A 10,438-nucleotide genomic window follows, 5' to 3' on the forward strand; every position below is an offset into this window, starting at 1 on the left:
CCCCCCCCCCCCCCAGCCAGCGAGCACCCCTAAAAGATCTTGAAGTTTGGTAATGTGGTAGAAAAATAATCTACCAGTATATTCTGAAGTGCATTTTCCTCTTGGTTCTGCAGATAAGTAACACTGTGTCGCAATCTGTCCGTCGCTTATATTTTAAAGGAACCCCATGTTATCTCATCTCCAGCAGGTTTTGTTTCTATTACCAATTTACCATCGTAATTGAATTCTCACTGTTAAAGAGGGTGCTTCTTTGTTGTCAGAACCCTGCCTTGATGAGATGTAACCAAGCTGTAGCCTAGGCATCCATACAACACTGTATGTGTTGTTTTTTGTCCATGCACAAGCCAGATAATCTGTTTGAAAGATATGCCTTTTAAATGACAAGACTATTCGTGCCATATGAATGAGCTAAGGCTACCAGTAGCATGCAAGCAAGCACTTTATATTCAATTATCCCCCCCTTCCCAAAATTAAATTTTTTGTATGAGTGCTGAACCATCCAGGAGTTTGGGGATACATTATGGCCATCCGGTGCCGCAGGCTTAAGCTTTTTTTTCTAAGATTTGAATGTATTCTTCTTGGTTCAGTGTTGAAGAAATATTCCCTGTGGTTACTTTTAACTTTGAGGGTGGTGCAACTATGGTTCTAAAACCAGTGGAATACCTTGTACAAGAGGGTTATGTTGTGAGTATTTCAACTCTCTCTTTTAACTTGTTTTTATCTTTAGAAACTTCCGAGTAGATTCTGACTTTCTCAGTTTTTATGGTTCAGCTATTTGAAAAACTTGACTGGAATCAATGAGCTTTTTTGTGACAGGATGGTACTGAGTCATGGTGCATTGGTTTTCAAAGACCATTAGATATGCCGATGACAATTTTAGGAGGTATTAACCCTAAATCAAAATCTCTTATCATTAAATTTCTTATTATGAAATCCAGTGTTGTGTATGCCACCTTTGCATGCATGTAATGCATCTATACTCACTTTTGGAACACCAACAACCATCCATATCACTGGGACAATTAAATTTGGCTTGGCAGTCACCTTACTGCTTTACATGTTAGGGGCATGCTGATACTTATATCTTCATTGTCCATCTCTTGCAACTATAAATTATATATCATTTATGTAACTTCTTGTGTGGATTAGCTTATTTAACTGCAATTTATTAATTTAATATCATTTGTGTTGCTTTTTGGCATTGTTTTTATATTGTCCATTTCATGAGCTGACTTATTTTAGAAACGTAAAATACAGATTGTATACTATTTCTGATTTTCCTTTTACCATGTTAGGCACGTTATATCAAGGTCAGACCCTATAATTATGTCATTATCTATTTCCCTGTCTCAGTGAGAATCGTCATCTAGTTTATAAAGATCTTGTTGATATGCATTGTGTGTCGATTATTTTATCTTCTTTCAAGTCTATCAATAAGTAAGCTTTTGTGCTTTGGTTGGACAACATTCATAGTAAGGGAAATGCATGCTCTTTTGGAATATGTTAAATACTGCAAAAGTGAATAACTTGAAATGTCATTACTCAAACTCTAGGAGCTTGCTCAGATGCATACTCGCATAGGGTTGGTATTTTTTTATGCTTTAACAGATACAAACTGCATGCTTGAATGAATGAAGCTTTGTGGGATTTATCAAGATATTAGAACCTTAAAAATTCTTTCTTTCATCATGTGTATTTACTGTTCTCGAGTGTTACTTTTGCAATGAATCTTTTTCTAAACTCTTTCATTGTGAAAAATTCTGAAGCCACTATCCCGGACAAAAAATATATATTTGTCACTTTGAATTATTTAGTATGTAGTCTTGCATCCCGAAGGGGAGACTAGTTAAAGTGCAGTTACGGCAAATCAGTATTTCTTCTTCTCATGTGCGCTAGTTTGTTGTGATCAGTGAATGATACTTTAAGAACTGCAAGCTGGTAAAGAACATAATAATATTGGATTTTTTTTTTTGTCCCTACTCTTTTTCCTGCAGACCTTGTTTTAAGAGATAAGATATTCATTTATGATTTGGTGAATCAGCGAATCGGATGGACTGATTACGACTGTAAGTCTCACAAATCCCTGCATGGATCCATAAGTTTCTTCTATGAAGGGTCATTACTAAGCCTCTATCCATGCTTTGAATTTTTACGGTTCAGGTTTGTCGGCTGTAAATGTCTCTGTGACTTCTGGCACAGGTGAATTTGTCAATGCAGGACAGCTGAGTGTCAGCGGTTCGTCACAAAATGTACACCATGTCCTCATACCAGCCAGTTTTGTGGCTTTCCTTGTGCATATCTGGCTTCTTGGGGAGTTTCTGTTTTTGTAGCTTTGAATATACAGATGGAAATTCCATTCTTTATTTGATATGTATTGCCTGGGCCGATTTTATTTAGGGAGCAGGTTTTATGGGCGCGCCTGTCCATAGGGTATCAATGGGTGGCTTATCTATTTGTGCTGCATAGCTGGTATGATGGGGACTAAAATTTTGTAGAGAGGTAGAACCAAAGCTCCCTTGCTCAAATGTCTTGAGTGGTGGTTCAATTGGAGTTGTTCAAGTGGCAAAATATTTTCAAAAGTCCAGCACTACCAAGGAAGTGCATGATGATAGATGATAAATAGGTGGGAATATGATTGAATTTAAGCATGGAATTTAGCAATTGACCAATCAAGACCATTCTTTAGGTGTCCAATGGCAAAAAATAGTCCAGTTGGCTCAACTAAGTGGTCATCCATAGATAATACTCTATGGATGGGACAGTCTATAAACTTTTTGCCTTTTCATGATGATAATTAGCAGGCCTCGTGTTATACTTTGGTTTGTCATGTGGATTTATCTTTGTGCAATATAATTGTGATTCAGCTTAATTGTTGTGGAGTGTGGATTCTTTTGAGCACATGAACTGTATTTGGCTTGTTTCCACGGGTGTGTGTTCAAACATGGTAAAACCGGGTTGCCCTCCAAAGATACCTTATGGAGGGTTAACATAGGGGAAGTATTGTCAGGGAGGCTCCTGCTTCTGCTTCTGCACTAGAGCCATGCTTCTGGACTGAAATCTTTCTTCCTTAAACTAATAGAAACATCGGAAGAGGTTTCTTGGTAGACAATGCAGAAAGCTTCAACCTCCCGGTATTCTTTCTTCAGTACTCCTGCTGCAATTCCTTGAGCAAGACCCCCGGCGTCTGTTTCGAATTTATTACCTATGTTGCCATATCCAAATTTTTCAAAGGTAAACAGTTTTGATACATAATAAGAGTTGCACGTCCAACTAACTTCGTACCATCATCAAAACAGCTAACAAAGCAAATCATTTTTTTTTTTTTTTTTGATTGAAGGTTTATATTTAGTTTTCAAAAGAAACACCTCCAATTAAAAATTAATTTTTTTTTTTTTGGTCGGTAACGCTATTGATACATTACCCCATACGTGAACTATGTTTTTTACGTAAGACCAACCATCTGGGTTGAAAGTTGATCTGATTTAAAGAGCTTGCAAACCCATCTATCATTATCAAGAACATCAATTATCGGCATCTTTGAAATAGAAGAAATATATGATAGAGGTAACATATTACACGACAGAGGGACATTCCATTCATCATTGAATTTATCACAGAGAGGATTAAGGATTACAAGATGAAGGTAATCTATACCCTTCCAGATCTGGAATGCAAGAATCAGAACAGAACCTATTCCAATGCAGATAAACACAATTTGTTTAAGCAAAGGAAACAAATCAGCTAAACAGTTCCAAACCCACCAACCTTTTATAGTATGAAAAGTAGGATTGAGAAGAACTAGTCAAATTAGACTGTAAGAATCAAAATGTGTGTATGAGAGGGAGAGATCACCCAGACACAGGCAAGCATGAATAGGCTGCCCTACCTCTGGACCTGTGTGTTGGTAAATGTTTTGGCCCGCTCTCCATTGGTTTGTTTGTTGATACAATAACCACAGCATTAGGGAGTATTCTTTTATTCTTGTTCATTTGTATTAATTAGGGCAAGGGCAAGGGCAAGGGCAAGGGCAAGGGAACTTGTCCGTATAGCATTTCCATGTATAAAGATTTTCAGTGCAGAAAGACAGTGAGTCTTTTTATAATCAACTATGTTTGAACATAAGTTTTCAGACACAAGTATGATATCTAACGAAGTTGCTTAGAGGGTTAGGATCCAAGTTGCAGACAGTTTGTGAATGGAATGTCTTAAAAATATATATATATATTTTTCATATAATCGATTCTATTTAATTGGGATAAGATTAAATTTTGTTGTTGTCATGTTGAACATAAGATACATCACGCCAACGTGATGTTTTTTCATATTAATTATTAGGAGAGAGGGTTTCCGGATATCCGGGTTTCCCACGCTGAAAACGATTTTATCCAGAAGAGGATCTACATGGTGATGGTCAGGGAAATGATTATGTCAACTCACAGGGTGGGGATGTAGAAAAAAAATGCCATTCTATTTTGCTTATAGGATCATTTTACCCAATTATTACAGAGAGAGAGAGAGAGAGAGAGAGAGAGAGAGAGAGAGTGAATTTGGACAACACACTAAGAGCGGAACGAAAAGCGTGGAGGAGATGACGCGAGTAGTGCAAGGGCCCGCGTTGAGGGGCATGCCTTGTGGTTAACAATTTCCAATTGGTTCGTGCCCTTTTCGGAGTCTGAGAGAGAGAGAGAGAGAGAGAGAGAGAAAAGGGGGTGTGACACGGATTGGACTGGGTCAGAGGGTCTGAGACAGTCGGGCAGTCACCTCCCTTCAGGAATCAGGATTCCGGATTCCGGATTCCGGAGGGCGCCCTCTCTGGTAATTCTCTCTCTCTCTCAGTGAGTGTCAGTTGTAGTTTTACCCCTTCACCGCTGGGTACCCCACCCATTCCCTAAAATATAAAATCCACCCCCAAACTCCCGCGCCAATGCAAATCCACACAAACTCTTAGCTTCTCTCTCTCTCTCTCCTCTGTTTCTCTCACAAGTCACACCCTCTTCGCTTCTCTCCTCTTTCGCTTCTTTTCCCTTTCATCTCTCTCTCGGTGCTACATCGTCCTATTTCCGTTTGGTTTTTCTTCTAGATCATTCCGATTCCTGTACGAAATCCCCGAACCCTATAAAGGAAACATTGTCCAATTAGAGAACCATTTTGTGCTTTCTCTCCCTTCCTCCCTTCCTCTCTTGCTCTGCTTATTACTTCTTCTCTCAATCCGTCTGCGTTGCAGAAAAAGGACAAGAAGAAAGAAGACCACCAAGAGAAACCACATTCTTCCTTACTTCTCTCGTCTCTCTCTCTCTCCGCCTGGTGCGTACGGGGTTACTGTGTTTCGTCAATGGCGGTTCCTTCGACCGTCCCTGCGCCTGCTTCGCTTTACATCGGGGACCTTCACCCTGACCTCACTGATGGACAACTCTTCGATGCCTTCTCTACGATCGAGAACCTTGCATCCGTCCGGGTTTGTAGAGATTCCATGTCTGGGAAATCTCTCGGCTACGGTTATGCCAACTTTATCACTACCCAAGACGGTACCCATTCAATCGACCAAACCCTTCTCTCTCTCTCTCTCTTTCTCTCTCTCCTTTCTCGGCATTGCTTTTGTTTGTTGTCTTCTTAAATTTCTCGGCTTATAATGTAATGCTGTTTCTTCTGTATGGTTGTTGATTATAACTGTTTCATTTTTGTTTTCGTTTTCTCCGGTTTTTCTTTCTTTCTTTCTTGTATATATCTTTTCTTCTGGATCGTTGCTTTAAAGTGTTGTGTTAGCTGCGATATTAATTACATTTTGACAAAATTTTGTTTGCTTTTATCAAGAAATAAGAAGAAGAAGAAGAACATGAAAAAGGGGATTAGCATTTACATCGTAATTAGATTTTTCTTGTGTTGTTCCTTCTACTCGTAGTTCGCTTAATTGGATCTTCCATCTCTCTTGTTTGTCTTATTTCTGTTGATTACTTCACTCTGATTGTCAAGTCTTGTTGTGGGTACTTATGTTTTTTAACATTTATCGGAGGAAATGACGAAATACGAAGGTGAAAGATGTATCTACCTTTCCACATTCTTTTTTGTTGGAAATATGTTCTTACTTTGCGTGTTTGTTTTGGATTCTTCTTTTCTTTTTCAGTTTCTTGATTGAATATCAGTTGATTTTCTTCTGTTCTCGTTCCACTTGTGTTGAGTAGCAACTCGTGCCATGGAGAAACTGAATCACACCCTGCTGAATGGGAAACCGATTAGAATTATGTGGTCGCATCGAGATCCGGATGCAAGAAAGAATGGGATTGGGAATTTGTTTGTGAAGGTATTTCTATTTTGTTTGTGTGGGAGGTACCTTCATTTATATGTCTTGGTGAGATTCTTCATTCTTTTTGTTTTGGACTTCGATTTGAATGTGGGTTTCTGGTATCATGGCAGAATCTGAATGATTCTATCGATAATGTGAAATTTCATGAGATGTTCTCGAAGTTTGGAAACATATTATCCTGCAAAGTTGCGATGTCTTTGGATGGGAAGAGCAAAGGATATGGGTTTGTACAGTTCGAGTCTGAAGTATCTTCCAATGCTGCTGTTGAGAATCTTAACGGCTCCATTATTGGTGGCAAACCAATGTATGTACAGCTTCTCTATTCTTTTGTTTCTCTCCACGTTCACCAATTTTTTTCTGACTATGTTGAATTTATTATCATAATGTATCATTAACATTTTTATTAACCTTATCATCATTATTAATATCATTACTAGGCTTATCATTATTATCATTTTAGTCCTTGCACCAGTGTTTTCCTTAGGATGCTTATGTTATATCCCACTCATTGATCTTGACATATATTTTTCTCTGTCTACTTAAATTTACTGCGCCTTAACTTCTGCATGATACAGATATGTTGGTAATTTTGTAAAAAAGAGTGAGCGGGTTTTACCCAGCCCTGATGCAAAGTTCACCAATCTGTACATGAAGAATCTGGATCCAGATATCACAGAAGAATTTCTGCATGAAAAGTTCTCTGATTTTGGAAAAATTACTAATTTGGTCATCTCGAAAGATAACAATGGGAACTCAAGGGGTTTTGGATTTGTGAACTTTGATAACCCTGATGATGCTAAACAGGCAATGGGGGCAATGAATGGAACACAACTTGGTAGGTTTCTGTGTTTTTTAATAGCCAATAAAATACCATATTGGGAAATGTTGTTTTTTGGTGATCCTAATTTTTTCTCCTTAAATTTGTCCTAAACAGGCTCAAAGGCTTTATATGTAGCACGGGCACAAAAGAAAGCGGAGCGGGAGCAAATATTGCATCATCAATTTGATGAGATACGAAAGGAGAAAATCCAGAAATATAAGGTTGTTATTGCCATGGGTCTGATATACAGTAATCCTCACTCCTCCTCCCCCTCCCCCTCCTCCTCCTCCTCCTCCTCCTCCGACCATTTTTTTTTTTTCGACTTTCTTTTCCCTCCTAACTGTACACTTGTCAATTTAGGGTTCAAATGTATATGTCAAAAACATTGCTGATGATGTTGATGATGATGACCTGCGAGAACACTTTAGTCAGTGTGGAACAATAACCTCTACTAAGCTAATGCGTGATGATAAAGGAATTAGTAAGGGATTTGGGTTTGTATGCTTCTCAACTCCAGAAGAAGCGAACAAGGCTGTGAATACTCTTCATGGTAAGTTTATTTTGAAATGTCCAAGTAAAAAATAAAATAAAAAATTATATATATATATATATATATATTTCAATATATAATATATAATGATTCATATGGCAAGGGAGATGAGGAGAAGTTAGCTGCCTTGCTGTTACGGCATATTTGGAGTACATCTATGGGACAAGGGGTGAACTCACACAGTGGGTGAATTTTTACAACTATGCAAGTCATTTTGGTTGGGTTGAGTATGGGCCTGATTCCTTGCTTGGACCAATCAGATAATGAATCCGAGCCCCCTTTGACTTTGCTCCTTATATAAAGCAGAGACAGGGAAGATGACTTCGCCCATCCTTTTACCCTACGCGCATCATCACCCTGTGATGCAGTAACATGGCTGGACCATTATAAGCCACTTTGGAAGCCCGGATCACAGAACTGGTCTAAACATGGATGGCTACCTTTCTGTTATTAACATAATCTGTTTGTTGGCTACGTAGGAGTTGGTCCAAATTAATTTTGAATTCTGCTTTTAGATGTCAATTACAACTGGGAATAGATTCTATGCATACATGTAATCCTTCATTAGAGATTCAGATAGAATGAATAGAAGTTTTTTGAGTTTCATATGTTGCTGAGCTCCTGGTTCTTGATTGGTTCCTCTCTTTCTCACTTACTATCAAGTTCGACTCTCTCTCTTTCCCTGGTTCTTCTTTTCCAGGTTAACATCCTTCGTTACTCTTCCTTACTCCATCTTCTTCATCTTATATTTCTTCTTTTTTTGGCTTTGATTACTCATGTTTTTGTTATCTTGTTACTTTTCCTGTTACCACCACCACCATTATTACTGGGCTGAAGAGTTCTCTGAATAGGGTTGGGGTTACCTATTCAATGCTAAAGTGTTGTGGGAATTGATGTTGTAAGGAAAAGGTTCTCTCCGGTGAAGTGAACCCTGGTTACCGCTGGACTTTCTAATCAAGTGGTGGGGGGGATGGTCCATTTCCAATATTTGTTTCCTGTTTAGTCCTGATTATGTTCCATGCTTCATCCGAAGTTGCATTACCCAGACTCTGTTATCGTAGCATGAAAAATTATATTATTTTTCCTTGGTTGTCACACAGGATGCATGTTTCACCAGAAGCCATTATATGTGGCTATTGCCCAAAGGAAGGAGGATAGGCAAGCACAATTGGAATTTCAATATGCCCAGCGTTTTGTGGGATTAGCAGGTCCCTCAACTGCAGTTATTCCTGCTGGTTATCCTCATCTTTACTACACACCTCCTTCTGGTGCTGTTTCACAAATTCCTCCAAGGCCCCTTATGTATCAACCTTTGACTTTGAGACCAGGGTGGAGGGCCAATGGATATGCATCTCCAACCAGACCAGCTTTTCAACCCATGCCATTACCTGTGGTAAGTATCTGTTACTTGTTTTAAGGTTATCCTTATAATCTAGAAAAATTGTACGTGGTTCGTTTATTCTTTGAAAATTTTACACACAGATTCCTAATACTCCAAGACAGCATAGACAAAATAGGAGCAGGATGAATGGACATATGCTTCCGCAGGGTGGTGGACAGAATATGCAATTTGTACCACATTTGCAATCTACTCAATCTGTGAACTCATTGAAAGATTCAAGCAATCAGCAGCAGGTAAGTCTTGCTTAATCTTTGCACTGTTAGTCATTTCATTAATCTTTCATACATCTAGTAAAACACTATGGACAACTTTATTGTTGAACAAATTGTTTTCTGATATCTTTCCTTTTTAAGTTCTCTCATTTAACAAAAAGGAAATTTATCTATCATTGATTAACCATTATGTGGATGATTCTTGGATGCCAGCGAGCTGGACAAGCCAAGTATGTGCCAAATGGGCGTCCTTATGAGATGAACAATGGATCTGCAGTCTCTTCAGCTGCTTCCAACTCTGTTGGAGGAGCATCCCAAGGATCAGAGATGTTGAGTAGCATGCTTGCTGCTGCTACTCCACAGCACCAGAAACAGATACTTGGCGAACGCCTTTACCCCCTTGTCAAGAAACACAAGGTAAGGTTATCACACATTGATCTTGTTGAGAGACCTCATAAACTCTACTACTAATCCCCAAAATGCATTTCGTTGGTTTCTAGTATGATCTTGCAGCAAAAATAACTGGGATGCTTTTGGAGATGGACAACTCTGAGCTACTTCTGTTATTGGAATCACCAGAGTCCTTGGCTGCTAAAGTCGAAGAAGCAGTACAGGTGCTCAAGCTATCCAAGACCAAAGCAGCTGAACAAGGTGCCTTTCATCCCAATTTCTTGTCGTCTGAGGTTGCCGTTAACTAAGAGAGATCCCCCCCCCCCCTCTTTGGAACTGGGGTTATTCTATGGTCTGTTGGAGCCTAGGAGTCCATTTTTTGACGCTTAACATTCAATTCATTCTGAGGCTTTTATTTTTTGATTTTCCCTCCTTCCATTAGCGTAGAATGTACCTTCCTATGACACTTTTTTCTATTTTTTTGGTTACTAAACTTTTGAAGAACACTTGGTTACTTTTTGACAGCTAGAGCACTAGTTATACACCTTTGGACTTGCTTTTATTTGGGTGCTCGGTCATTCACTACCTATCATATATTAGCCCAATCCAGTGGGAGAGTCTAGATTTATTGTAAAGCAAAACCTCATTTTGGTAAACTAAGGAAGAGGAACACTGCCCGTCCTCATTCCCCTTCCCAGACACAGACCTTGGTTTCAGGGTGTGTGGCGAGGGCATCTTTTCATGGCCCCCTTTAGAACCAGGG

The 10,438-nt window shown here is 39.0% G+C and overlaps 2 protein-coding genes across 3 annotated transcripts in view; both read left to right on the forward strand.

The window, feature by feature from the left end:
* The window catches only part of LOC122086973 (aspartic proteinase 36), a 5,989-nt gene extending 3,593 nt beyond the window's left edge, over positions 1-2,396 (forward strand). Inside the window, exons 6-10 of one of the 2 annotated variants that reach the window (XM_042655904.1) lie at positions 114-187; positions 588-684; positions 817-883; positions 1,995-2,066; positions 2,161-2,396. In XM_042655904.1, the coding sequence (XP_042511838.1) occupies positions 114-187; positions 588-684; positions 817-883; positions 1,995-2,066; positions 2,161-2,330 (480 nt within the window). In that variant the 3' untranslated portion in view covers positions 2,331-2,396. The remainder of the gene's footprint in view (positions 1-113; positions 188-587; positions 685-816; positions 884-1,994; positions 2,067-2,160) is intronic. The other variant, XM_042655905.1, reaches the window with a different exon arrangement.
* A 2,454-nt stretch (positions 2,397-4,850) lies between these two features.
* Positions 4,851-10,237, forward strand: LOC122086972 (polyadenylate-binding protein 7-like). Its single transcript, XM_042655903.1, has 10 exons — positions 4,851-5,525; positions 6,180-6,298; positions 6,412-6,605; positions 6,877-7,136; positions 7,236-7,342; positions 7,482-7,671; positions 8,772-9,064; positions 9,154-9,306; positions 9,499-9,702; positions 9,786-10,237. The coding sequence occupies exons 1-10, from the start codon at positions 5,333-5,335 to the stop codon at positions 9,981-9,983; spliced, it is 1,911 nt and encodes a 636-aa protein (XP_042511837.1). The 5' UTR covers positions 4,851-5,332; the 3' UTR covers positions 9,984-10,237.
* Positions 10,238-10,438: the final 201 nt, after the last annotated feature.

Source organism: Macadamia integrifolia, chromosome 8 (assembly GCF_013358625.1).
Source record: "Macadamia integrifolia cultivar HAES 741 chromosome 8, SCU_Mint_v3, whole genome shotgun sequence".
Classification (NCBI taxonomy): Eukaryota; Viridiplantae; Streptophyta; class Magnoliopsida; order Proteales; family Proteaceae; genus Macadamia; species Macadamia integrifolia.

What these genes read in the sequence shown, in the direction of transcription:
- LOC122086972 (XM_042655903.1), top strand. Translation starts at nt 5,333, where the DNA reads ATGGCGGTTCCTTCGACCGTCCCTGCGCCTGCTTCGCTTTACATCGGG. An exon ending in CTTTATCACTACCCAAGACG is followed by an intron (nt 5,526 to 6,179) that starts GTACCCATTCAA and finishes TGTGTTGAGTAG; the next exon opens with CAACTCGTGCCATGGAGAAA. An exon ending in ATTATTGGTGGCAAACCAAT is followed by an intron (nt 6,606 to 6,876) that starts GTATGTACAGCT and finishes TGCATGATACAG; the next exon opens with ATATGTTGGTAATTTTGTAA.